The 25,391-nt window shown below is 44.6% G+C and overlaps 1 protein-coding gene and 1 long non-coding RNA gene across 2 annotated transcripts; one reads left to right on the top strand and one right to left on the bottom strand.

Annotated features, from left to right (window-relative positions):
• Positions 1–1,337: 1,337 nt before the first annotated feature.
• On the bottom strand, positions 1,338–23,872 carry LOC140203768 (uncharacterized). Its single transcript, XR_011887395.1, has 3 exons — positions 23,782–23,872; positions 18,503–18,567; positions 1,338–3,674 (listed from the first exon to the last, which is right to left on the bottom strand). It is a non-coding gene; the product is annotated as an uncharacterized lncRNA (long non-coding RNA).
• Positions 19,833–23,313, top strand: adorb1a (adenosine receptor B1a). Its single transcript, XM_072269829.1, has one exon. The coding sequence runs from the start codon at positions 19,868–19,870 to the stop codon at positions 20,972–20,974; it is 1,107 nt and encodes a 368-aa protein (XP_072125930.1). The 5' UTR covers positions 19,833–19,867; the 3' UTR covers positions 20,975–23,313.
• Positions 23,873–25,391: the final 1,519 nt, after the last annotated feature.

Raw genomic sequence — 25,391 nt, forward strand, 5'->3', positions numbered from 1 at the left:
AGAGAGTTAGTACGGACCAAGGCCACAGGAGAATGATATAACAGTTTGATCCAGGATATAAATTTCGGGTTAAAATTAAACATTTCAAGCACCTTAAATAAATAAGGCCATTCCACTCTATCAAAAGCTTTCTCAGCATCTAAAGAGATAACACACTCAGGAACATTTTGTGAGGGGGTATAAACAATATTTAACAGTGTGCGAATGTTATAAAAAGAGTAACGACCTTTAATAAAACCCGTTTGGTCTTCCGAAATAATAAAAGGAAGTACTTTTTCTAATCTGTTTGCTAATAACTTAGAAGAAACTTTAGAATCAACATTTAATAAAGATATTGGTCTATAAGATGCACATTGAGCAGGATCTTTATCCTTCTTTAATATTAGAGAGATTGACGCTCTATTGAAAGATTCGGGAAGTTTACCAAGTTTTAATGAAGCCTCGAAAACCCTACAGAACCAAGGGATTAATGAAAGTGCAAAACATTTATAAAATTCTACGGTAAACCCATCAGGGCCAGGAGCTTTCCCCAAATTCATAGAGGAAATAACATTCTTAATCTCATCAGTGGTAATGGGAGTATCTAGCATAGAAGACATATCCTGTGAAATCTCAGGGAAGTCTAGGTTATCTAAAAAATCATTCATATATTTAGAGTCTCGAGGAGACTCTGATTGATATAAGGAAGAATAAAAATCACAGAAGGTTTGATTAATCCCCGCATGATCAAGTATCAGTCAGTCATTTTGATTATAAATCTGATTAATTTGAGATTTAGCATAATTAGACTTCAGTTGGTTAGCCAGCAGTTTGCCAATTTTGTCACTGTGTACATAAAATTCACTTCTTGTTTTCTTTAATTGGTTTACAATCGAGGACGAAAGTAATAAACTGTGTTCCATTTGAAATTCAGTTCTTTGTTTATATAACTCCTCAGAGGGAGCTATAACATATTTCTTATCAATTTCCTTAATCTTGTCCACATTTACCAACTCCTCCTGCTTCAGCTTCTTCCTCAAAGCAGCAGAATACGAGATAATCTGACCACGAATATAAGCTTTAAAAGTATCCCAAAGAATGTTCACAGAAATATCCTCTGTATAATTGATTGTAAAAAAAAGATCAATCTGTTCATTCACAAAGTTAACAAAGTCCGAGTCCTGAAGCAACAGCGAATTAAAATACCATTGTCTATTATTTTGTGTATTGGCCTGAATTTTAATAGAAAGCTTAAGTGGAGCATGATCCGAAATGGTTATAGAGTCATAATCACATTTAATCACTGAAGAAATAAGACGAGAGTCAATAAAGAAATAATTAATTCTTGAATAGGAATGGTGAACATGTGAAAAAAAAGAAAAATCTTTTTCCTGAGGATGCAAAAAACGCCAAATGTCCGTCGACCCAGAATCAGAGAGGAATGAATTAATCAAAGTTGCAGATTTATTAGGTAAGGTCCGTAGAGGAGCCGAACGGTCCAAAGCTGGAGATAAACAGGTATTAAGATCTCCGCTCCAGATCAATGAAAGAAAACTCATTCAAATTCGGGAACTGATTGAATAATGATTTATAAAATTCCGGACAGTCCATATTAGGAGCATAAACGATGCATGCATTTCTAAATGCCAATAAATGAGGACCGAGTGTCCTCATAATCTAATCTAATCTAATCTAATGTGATTCCTATGAGGCGCAAAGGAAGCATCTAATTGCTAATTTGAGATCTTTGGGACAGACACAATTTAACATGGAAAGTTTGTTTGAATATCACTGATATTGTTAAGACAGGAAGTGGAACGAGGATGGATCTCATTGAAACCTCTTGACTGTTGGAAGGCCTTGATGGAGTGGATGTGGCGAGGATGTTTCCTATGGTGGGGGAATGTAGGACCAGAGGGCACAGCTTCAATATAGAGGTGGTTACTTTCAGAATGGAGCTGAGGAGGAATTTCTTAAGCAAGAGCATGGTGAATGTGTGGAATTCGTTGCAACAGATAGCTGTGGAGGCCGTGTCACTGGGTATATTTAAGGCAGAGGTTGATTGGCTCTTGATTAGCCAGGGCGTGAAAGGTTACAGGGAGAAGGCAGGAGAATGGGGTTGAGAGGGGAAACGGATCAGTCACGATGGAATGGAGGGTCACATGGCCTAATTCTGCTCCTATCTCCCATGGCCTTCTGTTAGTCTGCCAAGCATCATTAAGATTTACAAGAAGAAGAAGAGGTTAAGTTGTTGATCATACCAAACATCAGAATGGGGAAGAAATGTGATCCAAATGACTTTGACGGTGGAATGATTATTGGTGCCAGATGGGGTGGTTTGAGTATCTCAAAGACTGCTGATCTGCTGAGGTTTTGTCTCGTTTGGTGGTATATGTGTACATAGTTAAATGGTAATAAACTTGTCTTGACTTGACTGTCTGGGATGACACACATGCAGGAGTGAGTTACAGACTGGAATCTAAAGGAGGGATTTGGGGACTTTATTTATACATTTAGGGATAATTCGAGTTCAAGAGCCATGAGGTAATGTTACAACTATCCAAGACCTTAGTTAGACCCCACTTGGAGTACTGTGTTCAGTTCTGGTCACCTCACTGCAGGAAGGATGTGGATACTATAGAGAGAGTGCAGAGGAGATTTACAAGGATGTTGCCTGGATTGGGGAGCATGCCTTATGAGAATAGGTTGAGTGAACTTGGCCTTTTCTCCTTGGAGCGACGGAGGATAAGAAGTGACCTGATAGAGGTGTATAAGATGATGAGAGGCATTGATCGTGTGGGTAGCCAGAGGCTTTTTCCCAGGGCTGAAATGGCTAACATGAGGGGGCATAGTTTTAAGGTGCTTGGGAGTAAGTACAAGGAGGACGTAAGGGGTCCTCACACAGAGAGTGGTGGGTGTGTAGAATGCACTGCCAGTGCTGGTGGTAGAGGGGAATACAAGAGGGTCTCTTAAGAGACTCTTAAGATTAAGTACATGGAGCTTAGAAAAATAGAGGGTAATTCTAAGCAGTTTTTAGAGTAGGTTATATGGTCAGCACAATGTTGTGGGCCGAAGGGCCTGTAATGTGCTGTAGATTTCTGTATTCTATACAGCACAGAACAGGCCCTTCTTGGCCAATGAGCTACAGCTCCCGGCAACCCACTTTCAGATACCTGGCCGTGAGTTATAGGCTGGAACCCGGTCAAGGTGTTCTGTTGATTTATATAGGGGGCCGGGAGTCAGGCATTCAGATCTAATCTGAGGTTTAGATAGCTCACACACAGAATGAGCCAGAAGGATACCAGAGACCGGCAGCCTCTGTTTACTTTCCAACAGTCACCTTTTTTTTAATATATCTTGTTTATACTGTATAAAAGATAGCAGACATTGATTACAATGAAGTCATCTAACCGAGGTGCTTGACTGTCGTCATAGACCGAAGATCAAAGCTGAAGGTGCTTATAGCTGGCTCTGACACAGATCTGGCTCAATGTTTGCAGCAATCTTAATATCTGTTACACATTAACAGGCTTCCGACCTGTTTTATGGGAAGTTAATCATCGACTGATGAGGGGAAAGTTGGACCAGTTCATGAAAATCGAAGAGATGACAGATCCTGGGAATTAGGATCAAAACCAGAGAGAGAATAAAAAACGGTGGGGAAAAAAAAAATCACTCAGCGAGTCGATCAGTATCTGTGGAGAGAGAAACACACAGTCAACTTTTCAGCCCCATGACTTCATGTCACAGGTGGGAAGGAGATGCAAGTATGTTTTTACTAGGAGGAAGACTGGGGTGTGTTACATAGAACTATGATAAGCCAAGTCTAAATGACTTAATGGGGACAATTATAATCATATTAAGCTACTGGGCATGTATAAATGAGTTATTGGTAGTGTTGAGATGGAACTCGTCTAGCAGACTGGATTTATATTTTATTTTTATTGACTGATACAGGGCTGATTTAGTCCTTCCGGTCCTTCGAGCAATGCCACCCCATCACCACTCGATGAACCTGATTAGCTCTACCCTCGTCACGGGACAATGCACTTTGACCCATTAACCTGAAGAGGGGGTCTCAGCCCGAAGCGTCGACTGTTTAATTCACCTCCATGGATGCTGCCTGACCTGTTGAGTTCCTCCAGCATTTTGTGGGTGTTGCCGTGGTTTTCCAGCAACTGCAGACCTTCCTGTCTTTAGAACTAATTAACCAGTCTGGTAAGTCTTTGGACTGTGGGAGGAGACTGGAGCACCTGCGGAAAAGCCATCGTTACAGAACGGTGCCAGAATCGGACTTCGAACTCCGAAATGCCTTGAGCTGTCACAGCACCATGCTAGCCACTACGCTACCGTGCCACCCAATTTTTTAATCCTACGTGTAGGGTGAAAATTCAGGTAGAAAATGATGCAGAAGCAGGGTGGCAGGGTAGAGATACCAAAGGAGGTGTAAGGTGCTCCTTCCCTCCGCTAGCCTGCAGGTCACCCTTGGGCAAGGTGTAGCACCTGCTTAGCCCCCGATCAGGGTCATGTGAACCCACGGGAGCAGGTGGTGGACGGTCGTATGAGCAGCCGGTGCAGATCACAAGTCCTGGTTATGTGACCACTGACGCCAGGCAGACAATCCCTGAAGAGTATCGGTAATGGCTGGGGTCGCCCATCTTGTAAAGACACTGCCCAGAAGAAGGCAATGGCAAACCACTTCTGTAGAAAAATTGGCCAAGAACAATCATGGTCAAAGACCGTGATCGCCCACATCATACGACACGGCACAGAATGGTGATTGTGATGAAGTCCCAAGATATTGAGGTAGAGTTAAGTTACTCGATAACAATGCAGAATAAATTAGGATTAAGGAAAACCCCAAGGTGTTCTCTCACACGTGAAGAACACCAGGATGATGAAAGTGAGGGTAAGATTGATAAAAGATGGCAGAGGAAACACGCTTAGAGACGGAGGAGGTAAGGGAGGTCCAAACAATTGACTTCATAAAGGGCATGATGAGGGAACACACACCAGTCCTCATAGAGGGATCAGAGGTGGAGAGAGTGAATAATTTCAAGTTCCTGAGTGTCAATATCTCTGAGGATCTAATCTGGACAGAACATATTGATGCAGCTATAAAGAAGGCACGATAGCAGCTATATCTCGTTAGGAGATTCAGAAGATTTGGTTTGTCACCAAAAACACTCGGAAATTTCTACAGATGTACCATAGAGATCATTCTAATTGGCTGCATCACCGTCGGGTATTGGGGGGGGGCGCGTTAAGGTGCTACTGCACAAGATCAAAGTAAACTGCAGAGAGTTGTAAGCTCAGTCAGATCCATCACGGGCACCAGCCTCCGTAGTATCCAGGACATCTTCAAGGAGCGATGCCTGAGAACGTGACATCCATCATTGAGGACCCCCATCACCCAGGACATGCCCTCTTCTCATTGCTACCATCAGGAAGGAGGTACGGGAGCCTGAAGACACACACTCAACGATTCAGGAACAGCTTCCTCCCCTCTGCCATCAGATTTCTGAATGGACATTGAATCCATGAACACTTCCTCACAAACAAGAGAAAATCTGCAGATGTTGGAAATCCGAACAACACACACAAAATGCTGGAGGAACTCAGCAGGCCAGGCAGCATCTAGGAAAAGGGTACAATCGATGCTTCAGCAAGGGTTTCTGTCCTGCTAAAATGTTTCAGTCTGAAATATCGACTGTACTCTTTTCCATAGATGCTGCCTGGACTGCTGAGTTCCTCCAGCATTTTGTGTGTAACACTACCTCAGTACTATTTTTCAATTTTTATTTTTGTACTACTTATTCAATTTAACTATTTTTTTTAATATATACTCACTGTAATTCACTTTTTTCCCTCTATTATTATGTACTGCATTGCACTGCTGCCACAAAGACAACAAATTTCATGACATATGCCGGTGAAATTAAACCTGATTCTGATTCCGAAGTGAATACTTTTCACCAGTGAGAGGGACTCTAACAAGTTTGAGAAGAGCATTAAACAAGCTGATACACTAGAACGTGTCGACATTAAGAAAGGGGATGTATTTGACATTTTGAAAAACATTAGGAACGATAAAGCCCTGGGGCTAGGCAGGATATAGGCGAAACGGTACTGTAGTAGTGGTCAGCGCAGTGCTTTACAATAGCAATGACCCGGGTTCAATTCCTGCCACTGTTTGTAAGGAGTTTCTACTTTCTCTCCGTCACTATGTAGGTTTCTTCCGGGTGCTCCAGTTTGCTCCCACAGTCCAAAGACGTACCTGTTAGTAGGTTAATTGGTCATTGTAAATTGTCCTGTGATTAGGCTAGGATTAAATCGGGGTTGTTGGGCAGTGTGGCTCAGAGGGCCTGTTCTCCACTGTATCTCAGTAAACAAACATACCCAGACTACAATGGAAAGTGAGGGAAGAGATTGCTGAGCCATCGTCCAGGATCTTTGCACCCTCACTGGCCACAAGGGTAGGATCAGAAGATTGGAGGGTGGAAAATGTTGTTCCTTTGTTCATGGAAAAGGAAAAGGAATAACCCTGGGAATTATAGACTAGAGAGGCTTGCGTCAGTGGTGGGCAAGTTATTGGAGAGGATCTCAGCGACAGGATTTTGAGCTTTTGGAGAAGTGTAATCTGATTAGGGATAGTCAGCGTGGGTTCGTGAGGGGTAAGGTTGTGCCTCACGAGCCTGGGTAAATTCTTTGAGGAAGTGAGAAAGCACATTGATGAAGATGGATGATTACTGGATTTCAGGAAGGTGTTTGACAAGGGTCACCATGGTAGACTCATTCAGAAAGGCAGAAGGCATGGGATCCAATGAACTTGGCTGCATGGATACAGAATTGGCTTGCCCACAGAAGACAGAGGGAAGTAGTAGATGGAGCATTTTCAGTCTGGAGGTCTGACCTGGGGCCCCTGCTCTTTGCGCTTTTTTACGAATGACTTGGATGAAGAATTCAAAGGGTGGGTTAGTCAGTTTGCAGATAACACAAAGGTTGGTGGTGTTGTGGATTGTGTAGAAGGTGCTGCCTGGAATAGAGAGCATGTCTTATGATGTCTCTTCTTATTCTGTTGATAATTATTGAGTCTGTTCATATGTTCACATTTATTTAAGTTTGATTATCGATGATTATCTATGTGAATTACATAGGATCATAAGTTTAATGAGTCATATCACCAAGATACTTTTCAGAATTTTGATGACAAGAGCTAAAAGTAAGATACAAGCTGAAATAGGCAAAGAAAAATGTGGTTTTGTGAAAGGCAAAGGTACAAGAAACAGGATATTGATGTTAAGGATACTATCAGAACGAGCTATTCAAGTGCAAAAAGATTTGTTTGCTTGTTTTATCGACTACACAAAAGCATTTGATAAAGTGAAGCACAATAAGTTATTTGAAATATTACAGAAAACTCTAGATCTAGATTCGAAAGACCTCCGCCTAATCAGAAATCTGTACTGGGAACAAACTGCCACTGTAAGAATAGATGGAGAAGTGAGACAGTTTGGTGAAAATCAAGAGAGGCGTTAGACAAGGGTGTGTTTTCTCCCCTGATTTATTTAATGTGTACAGTGAAACAATATTACAAAAAATAAGAGACATCTTGGGAATCAAAGCTGGCGGTGAAAACATCAATAATTTCAGATATGCAGATAACACTGTGTTATTTGCAAGTACGGAGGAAGAACTACAAAACTTAATTGATATAATTGTTGAAGGAAGTGCAAAAATGGGTCTATCTATCAATTGCAAAAAGACAGAATGTTTGGTGATATCCAAAAAGAAGGAGAATCCTATCTGCAGGCTGAAAATAAACGGGGAAGACATAAAACAAGTACAGAACTTTTGCTACTTAGGAAGCTGGGTGACATCAGGTGGCAGGTGCGACATGGACATCAAAAGAAGAATAGGGATGGCAAAAGACACCTTTACGAGAATGAAGAGTATACTGACCAATACTAAACTAGGCATGACAACCCGCCTCAGAGTACTGAAATGTTACGTTTATCCAGTTATGTTATATGCCTCAGAATGCTGGACAATATCTAGTAACATGAGGAAACGAATTGAAGCATCAGAGATATGGCTTTTGAGGAGGATGCAAAGAATATCATGGATGAAATGAATATCTAACGGGGATGTCATGAACAGAGCAAACACAAAAAGAGAAATAATTTATGAGATCATGAAAAGGCAACGTAACTTCATTGGACATGTGATTAGGAAAGAGGAGTTAGAATGCACGGTAATTATGGGAAAGATTGAAGGGAAGAAATGATGATGGAGACAGCAGCCAGAGAACTGGAAATGAATACCAATGAATTGATCCACTTGACCCGAAACAGGAGTGTGTGGGCCATGGCAGTCAAAGCTCAAACTGGGCACGGAACCTGATGATGATCGATGTTTGCACATCTGACCATTTTTCCAGTTGTTGATTGCTCATGGTTGTTTGCACTATTATCTTGCAAATCGTTGCTCGCTATTGTGTTGTCTGTCATGATATTGTCCCAGGTTTTATGCTTGGCACCGAACCACAATCAATTCTGGGATGTTTCACCTCCTGGCAATAAAGTGATTCTGATATAATCAGTGAGCTAGGGCATCTGTCTCCGGAGCCAAGGAGGTTGACAGGAGACGATAGAGGTGTTTACAGTGGTAAGAGGCGTATATCGAGTGGAGAGCCAGGGACTTTTTTTCCTTGGGCAGAAATAGCTAATATCAGGGGGCATAACTTTAGAGGAAACACAAGACACCCTACAGATACTGGAAGTCCAGATCCAACTTTAAGGCGATTGGAGGAAAGTATTGGGAGGATGTCGGAGAGTTTTTTACACAGACATTGGTACGTACATGGAATGTTGTTGGGGCTTGTGGTAGAAGCAGGTACTTTACAGACTTTTAAGAGACTCATAGAATGAATGAAAGAAAACTGGGCTATGTAGGAGGGAAGGGTTATATTGATCTTGGAGTATGTTAAAACGGCTTGTACAGTGCGGTGCTGTTCTACATTCTGTGATCTATGTTTTCAAGTGTAAAGTCTTCTAAGAGAGTGTAGTGCAGGTGCGAGATTGTAATGAGGTAGATTGTGTGGCCAAAATTCCACCTTATCATACAGGAGGGTGGTTCAAGAGTCTGATGACAGCGGGGTAGAAGCTGCCCTTTAGCCTGGTCGTAGGTGCTTTCAGGCTTTCAGGGGAATGTGCTGAACCATTGAGCACATCTACATGAAACCTGCTGTCGTAGGAAAGCAGAATCGACTAGAATCAGAATGAGGTTTAATACCACCGGCTTATGTCATGAAACTTGTTAGCTTTGCAGCAGCAGTACATTGCAATACGTTATAATACAGGAATCAATCAATCAATCAATCAATTACAGTAAGACCATCAGATATAAACATTTGACCCATTGGGTCTGCTCCGCCATTTCATCCAATTGTTCTCACAGCCCCACTCTCCTGCCTTCTGCCCATATCCCTTCATGCCCTGGCCAATCAAGAATCTATCAACCCCTGCCTTAAATATACATGAAGGCTTGGCCTCCACAACTGCCTGTGATAAAGAATTCCACAGATTCATAACATTCTGGCGAAAGAAATTCCTCCTCTTCTCGGTTCTAAAAGGACGCCCCTCTGTTCTGATGCTGTGTTCTCTGGTCTTAGACTCCCGCACCATCCTCTCCACATCCACTCTACCAAGGCCTTTCACCAATCGATAGGGTTCAATGAGGCCACAGCTTATTCTTCCGAATTCCAGCAAATAAAGGCATAGAGCCATCAAACGCTCTTCATATGACAAGCCATTCAATCCTGGAATCATTTTTGTGAATCTCCTTTGAACCCTCTCCAGTTTCAGCTCATCCTTTCAAAGATAAGGGGCCCACAACTGCTTCACAACACTCCAAGTGAGGCCTCACCTGTGCTTTTTGAAGTTTCAACATTACATCCTTGTTCTTATATTCTAATACTCTTGAAATGAGTGTTAACATTGCATTTGCCTTCCTCACCACAGAATCAACCTGCAAATTAACCTTTAGGGAATCCTACACAAGGACTCCCAAGTCCTTTTGCATCTCAGTTTTTTGTATTTTCTCCCCATTTAGAAAATAGTCAACCCTTTCATTTCTTCTGCCGAAGTGCATGATCATACACTTCCTGAGACTGTATTCCATCCGCCACTTCTTTGCCCATTCTCCTAATCTGTCTAAGTCCTTCTGTATCCTCTCTACTTCCTCAAAACTACCCCCTCCTCCACCTGTCTTTGTCTGCAAACTTTACAACAAAACCATCAATTTCATCATCCAAATCATTGACATATAACATAAAAGGAATCGGTCCTAATACAGATGTCTGTTTAATAGCATTAGGCATCGGCAGCCAGCCAGAAAAGGCTCCCTTTATTCCCACTCATTGCCTCTTGCCAATCAGTCACTGCTTTATCCATGCTAGGATCTTTCCTGTAATACCATGGGCTCATAGCTTGTTAAGCAGCCTCATGTGTGGCACCTTGTCAAAGGCCTTCTGAAAATCCAAGTACACAACATCATCTGATTCTCTTTTGTCTATCCTGCTTGTTATTTCTTCAAAGAATTCCAACGGATTTGTCAGGGAAGATTTTCCCTTGAGGAAACCATGCTGACTTTGACCTATTTTATCATGTGCCTCCAAGTACCCTGAGACCTCATCCTTAATAATTGATTTCAACATCTTCCCATCCACTGCGGTCAGACTAACTGACCTATAATTCCTTTCTTCTGCCTCTCTCCCTTGTTGAAGAGTGGAGTGATATTTGCAATTTTCCAGTCTTCTGGAACCATTCAGGAAGCTAGTGATTCTTGAAAAAATCATTACGAGTGCCTTCACGATCTCTTCAGCCAACTCTTTCAGAACTCTGGGGTGTACATCATCTGGTCCAGGTTTCCCAAGAATCTTCTGACTAGTCATGGTAACTTCAGACACTTTATGACCCCTGACCCCTGCCACCATATTCCTCATGTCTTCCATCATAAAGATTGATGTAAATTACTTATTCAGTTCATCTGCCATTTTATTGAACCCTATTACTACCTCTCCAGTATCGTTTTCCAGCTGTCTGATATCCAGTCTCACCTCTCATTTACACTTCATGTATCTGAAGAAACTTTTGGTATCCTCTTTAATATTATTGACTGGCTTATTTTTGTATTCCTTTTTTACCTTCTGATTGACTTTTTAGTTGCCTTCTGTTGGTTCTTAAAAGCATTCCAATCCTCTAACTTCCCACTAATTTTGCTCTATAATAAGCCCTCCCTTTGGCTTTTATATTGGCTTCGACTTCTCTTGTTAGCCACGGCTGTGTCATCTTTCTTTTTGAATATTTCTTCCTCTTCCTCTTTGGGATGTATATATTCTATGCCTTCCAAATTGCTTCCAGAAATTCCAGCCATTGCTGCTCTGCCATCATCCCTGCCAGTGTTCTTTTCCAATCAATTCTGGCCAACTCCACTCTCATGCCTCTGTAATTTCCTTTACTCCACTGTAATACTGATACATCTGACTTTAGTTTCTGCTTCTCAAAATTCAGTGTGAATTTGATCGTATTATGATCATTTCTCCTAAAGGTTTTTTTTTTACCTTAAGCTCTCTAATCAATTCTGATTCATTGCACAACACCCAATCCAGAATAGTTGATCCTCCATTGGGCTCAACCACAAGGTGCTGTAAAAAGCCAACTCATTGGCACTCTAGAAATCCTCCCTCTGGAATCGAACACCAACCTGATTTTCCCAATCTGCCTGCATATTGAAGTCCCCCATGACTATTGTAACATTGCCCTTTTGGCATGCATTTTCTATCTCCCGTTGTAATTTGTAGGCTACTACTGTTTGGGGTCTGTATACAATTCCCATCAGGGTCTTTTTACCCTTGCAGTTCCTTAGCTCTGTCACAATGATTCAACACTTTGTGACCCTCTGTCACTCCTCTTAAATGATTTGATTTCATTTTTTACCAGCAGAACAACATCGCACCCTCTGCTCTGTCTTTGCAATACAATGTGTATCCTTAGACATTAAGCTCCCAGCTATAATCTTCTTTCAGTAAGTATATACTGTATATGCGTATTAAATTGTTACATTAAATATAGTGAAAGAATAGAAGTAATAAAAGTGAGGTAGTGTTCATAGGTTCAAAGTCCATTTAAGAATCAGATGGGAGAGGGGACAGAACTGTTCCTGAATCATTGAGTGTGTGCCTTCAGGATCCTGTACCTCCTTCCTGATGGTAGCAATAAGAAGAGGGCATTCCCGGGATGATGGGGGTCCTTAAAAATGGACACAGCCTTTTTCAGACACCGTTCTTTGAAGATGTCTTGGATACTATGGAGGCTGGTACCCAAAGTGAAGCTGACTAATTTTACAACTTTCTGCAGCTTCCTTCAATCCCATGCAGTAGCTCCCCCCACCCCCCACGTCAGAGATCCCCATCACCCAGGCCAGGCTCTTTTCTCACCATTGCGATCAGATAGAAGCTACAAGAGCCTCAGGACTCACACCACCAGATCAAGGCTTCCCTTCAGCCACCAGGCTCTTGGACAAAAGGCTCAATTGCCCATCTATTGAGATGTTGAGATCCATTGAGATCTCAATTACCCGGGTATATCTCCTCAGGCCCTCAGGACATCCACCTTAATGATCTTTAAGAGACCCAACACCAGCTCCTCTTTTACCTTGAAATGCCCTGGCATATCAATACATTTGCCATTGATCTCCCTGTCCTCCATGTCCTTCTCCTTGGTATATACTGATGTAACATACTCATTAAGGACCTCACCCATATCCTCCACATCAAAGCAAATGTTCCCGGTTCCCTATCCTCTCCCCAGTTATTCTTTTGCCCTTGAATGCCTTGGAATTCTCTTTAATCCTACTTGACAAGGACTTTCCTTGGCCCCGTCTCGCTTTCCTAATTCCCTTCCTGAGTCCTTTTCTGGCTTCTTCATAATGCTGAAGGGCTGTCTTTGATTCCAGCTTCCTACACTTTACATACTTTCCCTTTTTCATCTTGAGCAAATTCATCAACTCTCTCGACATCCTAAGTTCTCTTACCTCACTGTCCTTGTCCTTCCTTCTGACAGGAACATGCATGCCCTATACTCTGTACAGTTGGTCTTTAAACACCCTCCACGTGTCAGATATGGACTTGCCCAAAAACAGTTGTTCCCAATTTAACTCTCCCTAGTTCCTGCCTAACGCTCTCATAATTCACCCTTTTCCAATTTAATACACTCCCGCAAGGTCCATATCTATCTTAAAATTTGAAGTATTGTGGTCACTGTTCCCTAAATGCTCACCCACTGAAAGGGAGGTCACCTGCTCAAGCTTATTATCCAGCCCCAGGTCTAGTACAGCCCCTCCTACTGTTGGACTATATCCATACTGATTTAGGAAACTCTGCTAACAAATTTTATCCCCATCTAAGCCTTTTGCACTGAGAAGGTCCCAGTTTATATGAGGGAAGTTGAAGTCCGTAGCTAGCCCTCCTCACCCTTCCCATCCATGTACTTATCCACACTTCTTTTAAGAGTTGCAGTCAAATTTTTCCTTGAGTCCGAGAGCACAGAAACAGGTCCTCTGGCTCATCGTGTCCTTGCAGAAGGATGAGGGAGATCTCATTGAGACCTACTAGGCCTGGATAAAGTGAAAGAGGAGAAGATGTTTCCATTGGTCGCAGAGTCTGAGGGCACAGATAGAAAATAAATGGATGCCCCCCTAAAACTGAGAATAGGAACATCTCCTTCAGCCAGAAGATTGTGAATCTGTGGAATTTGTTGCCATGGTGGGCAGTGGAGGCCAATTCATTGGGTGTATTTTGAGATTGATGTTGAGAGGAATGGAGTCATCGATACTAAGGTTTTCGTCTTTCCCATTTTCAAGTTGTTAGTATTGCCCAAGTCTTTTAGTTTAGTTTTTTCTTGGGATGGGGTTTTTTTTTTCCTTTTTTTCCTTTTTCATGATTTTTCTTCAGTTTTTTTGCTTTGTATTATTCACTATTATTCTACACGATTGGGAGCTTCGTTAATTTTTACTATTTGATTTTACAATTACTCATTTTAAATGTAACAATGTATCTCCTACTACTTGTATTTTTGCTTTGTTATGTTTTCATTCTCTGAAATTAATAAAAAGATTGAAAAAGAAAGAAAGAGATTGATGGGGGGGCGAGTTAAGGGTTACAGAGAGAGGGTAGGAGAATAGGGTTTAGAAGAAAATATCAGTCATGAATGAATGGTGGAGCAGACTTGATGGGCTGAATGGCCTAATTCTGCTCCTTGTCATCTTATGGTCTGACCATCAAGTACCCACCTATACTAATCCCACCTCCCATATCATCATTATGTGCCAAGTCATATGATGTGGGCGATCATGGTTTTCCATCTGTCTTTAACCTGACTAGTTGTAATACACTCTTCAAAACTTTTGCCTGCCTTTCCCTTGAATACGCTGTTGACCGCGACTTTTTCTCCCATCAGTTTCTCCCATCTCTGCAAGAGGTTCGAGCTTCTCTTTCCTCAGTACGTGTCCCAGAAGTTCCTTAATCTTGTATAGGGTCCACTTGCACCACTCGGGGGGGGGGGGGGGGGTGTGGTTTATCTCCGAGTTGATGCTGCCAAGATGGGGAAAGAAGTCTACTTTTCCAAGGGTGATAATGTTAACTTTTATGGAGAGCTTAAAAAATGGCTGTTTGGGCAGTGGCTGATATAGGACCCATGTCTTCTTTATATTCATAACAAAACCAAGGGCCCTAAGTGTCTTGGGAAAGGCATCCAGCATAGATTGGAGGTCTTCTTCAGAGTGTGCTGCAGTGGCACTGGCATCCACACACTGAAGCTTCATGATAGTGGTGGTGTTGACCTTGGAGGTTGCTGTCCATTCTGTACACCATTGGGATTCCCTGTGACAGGTCTTGGCCAATAAGGAGAAGGACGTCAGCAATAAGGATGGTAAATAGGGCTGGCACAATGATGCAGACCGGTTTGATCCCGTCTTGACGGTGAAGGCAGTACGTTCCAGGCTAACAACTCCCTCTGGCCGGCCACTTTAAACTCTAAAGACAAGAGATTCTGCAGATGCTGGAAATCCAAAGCAAGACACACAAGATGTTGCTGAAAGGCTGGTTGTAAATGATCGTCGGTTTGTTTGTTACGTGCCATGTAGTATGACGTGGGAGATCATGGTCTTTCCACGACCATGACTGTCCTTGGCAAGATTTTCAACAGAAGTGGTTTGCCATTGCCTTCTTCTGGGCAGTGTCTTTACAAGACGGGTGACCCCAGCCATTATCAATACTCTTCAGAGATTGTCTGCCTGGCGTCAGTGGTCACACAACCAGGACTTGTGATCTGCACTGGCTGCTCGTACGACCATCCACCACCTGCTCCCATGGCTTCACCTGACCCTGATCGGGGGCTAAACAGGTGTTACACTTTGCCCAAGGGTGATCTGCAGGCCAACGGAGGGAAGGAGCACCTTACACCTCCTTTGGGAGAGACATACCTCCACCACCCCCTCCACCCAAGTATATGTCATTTGTAAAAAAAAAGCATCACAGTGGGCAGTGACGAAATAAGGATGATTGATGGATGAAACTTGGCCAGTTATTTGTTGCTCGATGGAGGGGCAGTTGTTAAGTAAACTTATTTAATCTCACTTAATCTGACTGAATGGGAGAATACAAAGGGGTCTCCTCAGTCTGGAGTGATCCTCCAAATGCCATGGGTGTACGTGTCAGTGCTGTGCAAGTTCAAGTTGAATTGTCATTCAACCATACATGACATACCCATGAATACAACCAAACGAGACAGTGTTACTCCGGGACCAAGGTACAAAACACAATACCAACAGTCACACACAGCACAAAGCACATGTAGCACAGGCAAGATGATGACCACATGTGAGCAACACACAGGCAACGCTGAAGGAACTCAGCAGACCCGGCAGCATCTACGGAAAAGAGTACCGCCGATGTCTCAGGCCAAGACCCTTCCGTAGGACAACACACGTAAGAAGTCGAAATCAGAACCAAATTTAATATCACGGGCATATGGCATGGAAATTGTTGTCTTCTGGCAGATGGGGCTTATTGGCCGTGGTTGGCAGCTCATCTAGAAGAAGGAAAACTCTGATCTCAAACCTCAGCTGCCTTGCGGTTATACCCTCTCATGGGGAAGGATTTGGGAGTAAAGCCTGAGTAAAAAAATAACAGAGCTGGAGTCCGTAAGGCAGTCCCACGTTGAGTTCAACGCTGACCGGCAACTCCTGCGATGCTGCTGGTGCCAAACTGTATCGGTCTCTGCCGATCCTTTGGGTTCATCAGTTACGTGGAGAGGGGGAGCCTGCCGCACGGGCAACAGCCAGCTCTCCGTATCGTACTGCCCCTGGCTTGTGTATCCAGACAGCTGGGTCGCAACATCCACGGTCGACCCTGACTGACAGGGGCCTCACTCACTCACAGTGCAAAACGTAAAAATGATTAGAGGTTCCAAAAAGAGTGGAAGGAGCTGAATAATGAGGCCGTGTTCGTGGGCTCGTGAACCATTCAGAAATCCAAGGGCAGTGGAGAAGACGCCCTTACTGAACTGTCGGGAATGGGTCTTCAGGCTAGTATAGCTCCTCCCTGCGGAGGTCGTGTCGCGGGTGGGGAGGGTCTTTAATTACAGATATCACTTCATGAGGTGTTGCCTCTTAAAGACGTCCTCGATGGTGGGGAGGGGGTTGCGATGGAAATGGCTGAATTTACCCCTGCAACCTCTTGTATGTTTAAGGCTCCATTCCAGGTGATGATAGACAATCGACAATAGGTGCAGAAGTAGACCATTTGGCCCCTCGAGCCTTCACCACCATTCTGAGATCATGGCTGATCACCTACTATCAATACCCGGTTCCTGCCTTGTCCCCATAACCCTTGATTCCCCTATCCATAAGATACCTATCTAGCTCCTTCTTGAAAGCATCCAGAGAATTGGCCTCCACTGACTTTTGAGGCAGCGCGTTCCACACCTCCACAACTCTCTAGGAGAAGAAGTTCCTCCTCAACTCTGTCCTAAATGACCTACCCCTTATTCTTAAACCATGCCCTCTGGTACTGGACTCTCCCAGCATCTGGAACATATTTCCTGCCTCTATCTTGTCCAATCCCTTAATAATCTTACATGCCTCAATCAGATCCCCCCTCAATCTCCTTAATTCCAGCGTGTACAAGCCCAGTCTCTCACCTCTCTGCGTAAGACAGTCCGGACATCCCAGGAATTAAGCAGTGATGCAACCGGTCAGAATGCTCTCCACAGAAATTTGCAAGAATCTTTGCTGACATTCCAAAATCTCCTCAAAGACCGAACCAGAATCTGAATTAGGTTTAATATCACCGGCACATGTCATCAAATTTGTTGTTATGCAGCAGCAGTACATTGTAATACTCAAAAATAAAATCTGTACAGTAATATCGCAGAAGTCTTTGGCACATATATATACAGTAGCTAGGGTGCCTAAGACTTTTGCTCAGTACTGTAGTAATTTTATGTATTGCACTGTACTGCTGCCACAAAAAAAAACTAATTTCATGATGTGTGAGTGATGATAAACCTGATTCTGATCTGGGTCTCTATTGTGGACTGGGAGTGGGAAGGGGACAGGGAGAGGGGGATCGTGGTTGGGAAAAGGGGAAGGGAGAGGGGGGGGGGAGCAGGAAGCACCAGAGAGACATTCTGTAATGATCAATAAACCAATTGTTTGGAATCAAATGACCTTTCCCAGTGTCTCAGGGCTGGGTGTGTCTGTATCGGTGCCACTGCACCCCTGACCCCCCCACCCCTACCCGGCACTCCTTCTCTGCCACCTGGCCCACACCCCTCCTGCAGCGCGCCACCCCCACCATTCCCAACATCCTTTGCTCCCGCCGGATTTACCAACTTGCTCTCTGCTCCACATTGACAAATACAGTACTGTGTAAAAGTTTTAGGCACCCCAGCTATATATATATGCATAAGACTTTTGCACAGTACTGTATATTTTTTTAAAAAATTAAATTAAGTAAGTAGTGTGAAAAGAGAGAAAAAAAGCACTAAGTTAGTGTTCATTGGTCAGTGTCCATTCAGAAATTGGATGACAGAGGGGAAGAAGCTGTTCCTGAATCGTTGAGTGTGTGTCTTCAGGCTCCTGTACCTCCTCCCTGATGGTAGCAATGAGAAGAGGGCATGTCCTGGGTGATGGGGATCCTTAATGATGGACGCTGCCTTTCCGAGGCATTGTTCCTTGAAAATGTCCTGGATGCCGAGGAAGCTATAATTGAGTGTAGAGCCTCCCAACACCCAGGTCCATTTTGTGTTAAGGAACCAGGTTGGCATGTTATGACAGAAAAGCCAATCAATGATTTTGAAATCAATACTCAGCATATCCCCAGAGCAGATCGGCTAAGATTTGAACGCCAGAATAAACCAATGGAAGGCTTGTGGCTCAGACTCACCGCCCTGTTATTTACCTTTGAGAGGGTGCCGTCTGGTTAACCAGGACATACAGATAATGAGGGCACGTTCAGCCAACGCCCTGTGCAAGGAGAATAAATCTTTGTAAATATCATCATTCAGGCCTTGGCTTTGCGAGCTTTCATGCAATAACTTAATACGAGATAGAAGGCTGCTCTCCCTCCTCTCAACAAATACAAGCTGGGAGATGTGGGTTAAAAGTTCAAGTTTACATTTATTGCTGCAGTTGTACGTACCCAGGGTGTCGTATAAAGGGTAGTCTTTTTTCAGAAGCAGCACAGTATATTAAAAAAAGTGACAAACAATATTTTTATACACTGAAATTAACATGAACTCTACATAATTTGCACAAGAAAACAAGACCGTAAGATATAGGAGTGGAATTGGGCCATTTGGCCCGTCAAGTCTGTTCTGCCATTTCATCATGGCTGATCCATTTCCCGCGTAGCCCCAATCTCCTGCCTTCTCCCCGTACCCCTAAATGCTCTGGTCAATCGAGAATCTATCAGTCTCTGCCTTAAATACAGACTTGCCTCCGCAGTCGCCTGTGATCACGTGGGTTTCCTCCGGGTGGCGACAGTTTCCTCCCACGGTCCAAAGACGTACCAGCTGGGAGGTGAATTGGTCATCGTAAATTGTCCCGAGATTAGGCTAGGGTTAAATCTGACTAGAAGTGCCGGAAGGGCCTATTCCGCACCTTATCTCAATAAATAAATAGTAAATCTGCACCTGTGTCTCTTTGTCTTATGAGCTTAATCACAGAAATGTACACTGCAGAAATGGACCACTTTAGTCCCTTCTCAGGAAGGAGTTAGGGAGCCTGGTGACATGGTGCCATGATAACGATGTCACCGGGACTGGCAAACATGAGTTATAAGGAAAGATTGAATAGGTTAGATCTTTATTCCTTGGAATTTAGAAGATTGAGGGGAGATTTGATAGATTTTGATTATGAGGGATATATGAAGGATTTTGTGGGACTGCAATTAGAGGTCATGAGCCAATGGTGAAAGGTGAGAAGTTTAAGCAGAACATGAAGGGGAAACTTCACTCAGAAGTTCGTGAGAGTGTGGAACGAGCTGTCAGCACAAGTGGTGCATGTAAGCTCGATTTCAATGTTTAAGAGAAGTTTGGGTAGGTCCATGGATGGGAGGAGTTTGGAAGGTTATGATGTGGGTGCAAGTCAATGGGAGTTTAAATGGTTTTGCATAGACTAGATGGGCTGAAGGGCCTGTTTCTGTGCTGTTCTTTTCTGTGACTCTACGACTCTATCTTTTTTAAGGTGGAACTGGCCCTGCTTGTTGAAGATTTGCCTTTGGTGAAAAGTGGGAGTGAAGAACAAGTGATGAAGACCTCAAGGGATGAGAGGAAGAGGAAGAAAAAATAAGGAGGAAGGGTTTGCGCATTCTCATCTCGTTATGGATGTGTTGGTCGCTGCTCCATCGAACCTGTCCTTGAGCAAGATCAATTGCTCAAATGTTCTCCCGCATATCCGGATTGGCTACTTTATAGTTGAAACCCTAACAGCATTCTTTGCTGTTTTGGGGAACATTTTTATCTGTTTTGTTGTGACCAGAAAAAGAAAATTACGGACAACAACTAACTTTTTCCTGGTGTCGTTGGCTGTGGCGGACATTTTGGTCGGCGCTGTGGCCATCCCGTGTGCTCTGCTCTCGGACCTCGGCCTCCCCAGGTGTAGTTACTACCTCTGCGTCCTTATGCTGTGCACCCTCCTCGTCCTGACCCAAGCCTCCATCTTTGGCCTGTTAGCCATTGCTGTCGAGCGCTATGTCGCCATCTTGAACCCCTTCCGCTACCAGGCGCTGGTGACGCCCAGGAACACGGCGCGCGTCATCATCACCTCCTGGGCGCTGGCGCTGGTCATCGGGCTGGTGCCCCTGATGGGCTGGCGGAAGATGCCCATGGGCGACGAGAGGTGCCTCTTCCACAACGTCATCGACGAGACCTACATGGTGTACTTCAGCTTCATCGGCTGCATGCTCCTCCCGCTCTTCGTCATGTTCGTCATCTATGCCAAGATCTTCCTCGAGGTTAAGAAGCAGATCCGGAGGATTGCCGAGAGGAACGTCAACATCAGCTTGGAGGAGAAGCGGCGGAAAATAATCCGTAAGGAATTTCAGACTGCCACTTCGCTCTTCATCGTCCTCTTCTGTTTCACCCTCAGCTGGATCCCCCTGCATATCCTGAACTGCATCAAGCTCTATTGCCCAAAGTGCCACGTCCCGACGACTCTGATGCTAACCACAGTCATCATGTCCCACGTCAACTCTGTGGTCAACCCAGTTATCTATGTCTTCAGGATAAGAACCTTCTGGGATGCCTTTCGGGAGATCTTCTCTTGCATGCCGCGCATGGGGTTCATTGGGAAATACTCCAGCTCAGACTTGATGGGAATGAGTAAGACTAGGTCGCTGGCAATCAGGAGTGACACGTTGCCAGGGATGTAGCAACGATAAACAAGCCCGCGGAGGAATCCCAACCCAACCCCTCAGATAACCAGTCAACCAGCTGTAGCTATCAGATAACCAGTTAACTCGGTGTGACTATCCTCCCACGTGTAACTCACCCTCTACTGTCACACCTACTCATTTTTCTGAAGTATATTTCTATTGACTGTGCGTTTCTCACTTATAACTTGGCAGCAAACGGATTTATTTTTATGAGGAGATACAACCCCGTTGACCCAATGAGTCCGCACTGTACAAATACACCCTGTGACCAATTAACCTACTAATCCGTACGTTATCTGAATGCCGGAGGAATCCCACGCGGTCACGGGGAGAACGTAGCCCAAATGAACATACGTTTATTTAGAGATACAGCCCTGTCGGCCCAATGAGCCAACGTTGCCCAACTACGCTCATGTGACTGATCAACCTACGAATCTATACGTCTCTGGAACGTGGAAGGAAACTACACGGGGACAGGGAGAACGCCGAACTTCCTTACAGACAGCGGCAGAATTGAACCCCGGGTCGCTGACGCGGTGATGGCGGTTATGCTGTTCACCACGCTACTTGCCGGCCAATTCTGAGATGCGACGAGGCCGTAAAGAGACGGCCTGTTGCGATCTGGTCTTCACTTCAGCAAGTTTGAAAGGCCTCGGGAGAGTTTTGCAAGAATCCATTAAGAGCAATTGAGTGCTTGTTGTTTTATTTTTGCAGTACCTGCTATTGTAGAGACAGTGCCTCAGTTACAAGGACTCAGCCAACGCATCAGTAGGTTCATTGTTTTGCTAACTTCTTGCTCCGTGGAGAAGCTGGACCTGTTCTCCTCAGAGCTCAAAGTGACATAGATTCACAAAGCACAGAAGCAGGCCCCTCGGCCCATCTAGTCTGTACCAAGCAGGGTATTCAGTCTAGTCTCACTTACTCTGACCCAGATCATGTCCCTTCTTCCCCCAGGTACCTATCCAAACTTCTCTTAAAAGCAACAATTGAACCTATATCCACCACTTCCACTGGCACCTCGTTCCACACTTTCACCACCCTCCGAGTGAAGTAGTTCTCCTTCAGAATCCCCATAAATATCCTATCTTTCACCCTAGTCCACGACCCCGAATTCTCATATCACCCAAGCTGAGGGGAAAACGCCTGCACGCGTTCACCCTATTTATACCGGGGGCGGGGTGGAGATACGTCTTGACCGAAGGAGGCGTAAGGTGCGCCTTCCCTCCGGTAGCCTGCAGGTCAACCTTGGGTAAAACGTAGCACCTGCTTAGCCCCCCCTCACCCACCCCGATCAGGGTCATGTGAAGCTATGGGGGCAGGTGGTGGATGGTCGTACGAGCAGCCAGTGCAGATCACAAGTCCTGGTTATGTGACCACTGACGCCGGGCAGACAATCTCTGAAGAGTATTGATAATGGCCGGGCTCACCCGTCTTGTAAAGACACTGCCCAGAAGAAGACAATGGCAAACCACTTCTGTAGAAAAATTGGCCAAGAACAATCATGGTCATGGAAAGACCCCGATGGCCCACGTCATTTGACACAACACATAACGAACGAACCAGCTTATATTTATACCCCTCATGACTTTGTTTTTCTATAATATCTCCCCCTCACTCTCCTGTGCTCCAGGGAGTAAATGTTGAACCTATCCCTCCAACTCAAGTCCTCAAGTCTCAGCAATATCTATGGGTTAATTTTTGCTGCACTCTTTCAAACGTACAGATATTTACCTGAAGGTGGGTGACCAGATCCAAACACAATTCTCCAAATTCAGCCTCACCTACATCTCATACCATTTCAACACTACATCCCAACTCCTGCACTTAATACACTGAGGTCTCTTTACAACCCTGTCTACTCTCAGTGATCACTTTACTGTGTTACCTCCTGTACCTAATAGAATGGATACTGAGTGTACGTCCGTGGCCTTCTGCTGCTGCAGCCCGTCCACTTCAAGGTTTGACGCGTTGTGAGTTCAGAGATGTTCTTCTGTTGTAACGTGTGTTTACTTGAGTATTTTATTTATTTATTTTTTTGTGATGCAATGTGGAACGGGTTCTTCCAGCCCTTTGAGTCGCACCGCCAGCAACCCACCGGTTCGGCCCCAGCCTAATCACGGGCAATCACCCTACTTACCGGTGGGTGTTTGGACCCTGGAGGAAACGCACGTGTTTTTATGGGCAGGACGTACAGCGGCTCCTTATAAAATTGAACTCTGAACTCCAACGCCCCGAGCTGTAACAGCGTTGCGCTAGCCGCTGTACCAGCCTCTGATGTTTGGTCTGAGCAGCAACTGAACCTCTTGACCATGCCCGCATGCTTTTATGCATTGAGTTGCTGCCACACGATTGGCCGATTAGATACTAGAATGATCGGGTGTACCTAATAAAGTGGCCACTGAGTGTGTATTCTCTGTTATGACATCTATGTGTGGTTCATTTGGTTGGTAAATTAAGTGTGTCAGCAATCACTGCTCTGCACAAGCACATTGTGGTTCAAGGCACATGAAAGTGAAAGTTTAAATGTCTCAGTAGTGTTTTTATAAACTCCACACAAAACAGAAGAATATAAGACATGGGAGCAGAATTAGACCATTTGGCCTCTCGAGTCTGCTCCGCCATTTCAACATAACTGGTCTATTTTCCCCCTCGGCCCCAATCTTCTTGCCTTCTCCCCGTATCCCTCCATGCTCTGACCAGTCAGGAATCTATCAAACTCTGCCCAATGACTTGATCTCCACAGCTGCCTGTGGCAGCAGATTCCACAGATTCTCCACCCTCTGGCTACAGAAATTCCACCTCACCTCTGTTCCAAATGGACGCCCTTCTATTCAGTGAGCTCAGCAGGCCAGGAAGCATCTACGGAAAGGAGTACACAGTCGGAGTTTCGGGCTGAGGCCCTCCTTCAGGGCTGGAAAAAAAGATAAGAAGTTAGAGCAAAAAGGTGTGGGAGGGGAGGAGGAAGTTGGAGATGGTAGGTGATAGGTCCGCAGAGTCGGAGGGCAGCAAAGATCACAGATGGGAGGGCAGTGAAAAACAAGAGAAAATCTGCAGATGCTGGAAATCCAGAGCACACACACAAAATGCTGGAGGAACTCAGCAGGCCAGGCAGCGTCTAGGAAAAGAGTACAGTCAACATTTTGGGCCGAAACCCTTCGGCAGGACTGGAGAAAAGAAAGAGCTGAGGAGTAGATTTAAAAGGCGGGGGGAGGGGGAGGAGAAACACCAGGTGATAGGTGAAACCGGGAGGGGTGAAGTGAAGAGCTGGGAAGTTGATTGGTGAAGGAGATACAGGGCTGGAGAAGGGGGGATCTGATAGGAGAAGACAGAGAGAATAGAGGGGAGGAGGAGCACCAAGGGGGGGGCGATGGGCAGTCAAGAAGATAAGGTGAGAGAGGAAAAAGGTGAAGGGGGGTGGGGGCAGGTTAGTAGGCTTATTGTTCACATGTATTTGGACAGTGTGGGCTCGTTGGGACGGAAAGGCCGGTTAGTCATAGTCATAGTCATACCTTATTGATCCCGGGGGAAATTGGTTTTCGTTACAGTTGCGCCATAAATAATTAAATAGTAATAAAACCATAAATAGTTAAATAGTAATATGTAGATTATGCCAGGAAATAAATCCAGGACCAGCCTATTGGCTCAGGATGTCTGACCCTCCAAGGGAGGAGTTGTAAAGTTTGATGGCCACAGGCAGGAATGACTTCCTATGACGCTCTGTGTTGCATCTCGGTGGAATGAGTCTCTGGCTGAATGTACTCCTGTGCCCAACCAGTACATTATGTAGTGGATGGGAGACATTGTCCAAGATGGCATGCAACTTGGACAGCATCCTCTTTTCAGACACCACCGTCAGAGAGTCCAGTTCCATCCCCACAACATCACTGGCCTTACAAATGAGTTTGTTGATTCTGTTGGTGTCTGCCACCCTCAGCCTGCTGCCCCAGCACACAACAGCAAACATGATAGCACTGGCCACCACAGACTCGTAGAACATCCTCAGCATCATCCGGCAGATATTAAAGGACCTCAGTCTCCTCAGGAAATAGAGACAGCTCTGACCCTTCTTGTAGACAGCCTCAGTGTTCTTTGACCAGTCCAGTTTATTGTCAATTCGTATCCCCAGGTATTTGTAATCCTCCACCATGTCCACACTGACCCCCTGGATGGAAACAGGGGTCACTGGTACCTTAACTCTCCTCAGGTCTACCACCAGCTCCTTAGTCTTTTTCACATTAAGCTGCAGATAATTCTGCTTACACCATGTGACAAAGTTTCCTACCGTAGCCCTGTACTCAGCCTCATCTCCCTTGCTGATGCATCCAACTACGGCAGAGTCATCAGAAAACTTCTGAAGATGACAAGACTCTGTGCAGTAGTTGAAGTCCGAGGTGTAAATGGTGAAGAGAAAGGG

The sequence above is a fragment of the Mobula birostris genome, chromosome 10 (genome assembly GCF_030028105.1).
Source record: "Mobula birostris isolate sMobBir1 chromosome 10, sMobBir1.hap1, whole genome shotgun sequence".
NCBI classification, from domain to species: domain Eukaryota; kingdom Metazoa; phylum Chordata; class Chondrichthyes; order Myliobatiformes; family Myliobatidae; genus Mobula; species Mobula birostris.

Coding starts and splice junctions, on each gene's coding strand:
- adorb1a (XM_072269829.1), top strand. CDS start 19,868: ATGAGAGGAAGAGGAAGAAAAAATAAGGAGGAAGGGTTTGCGCATTCT.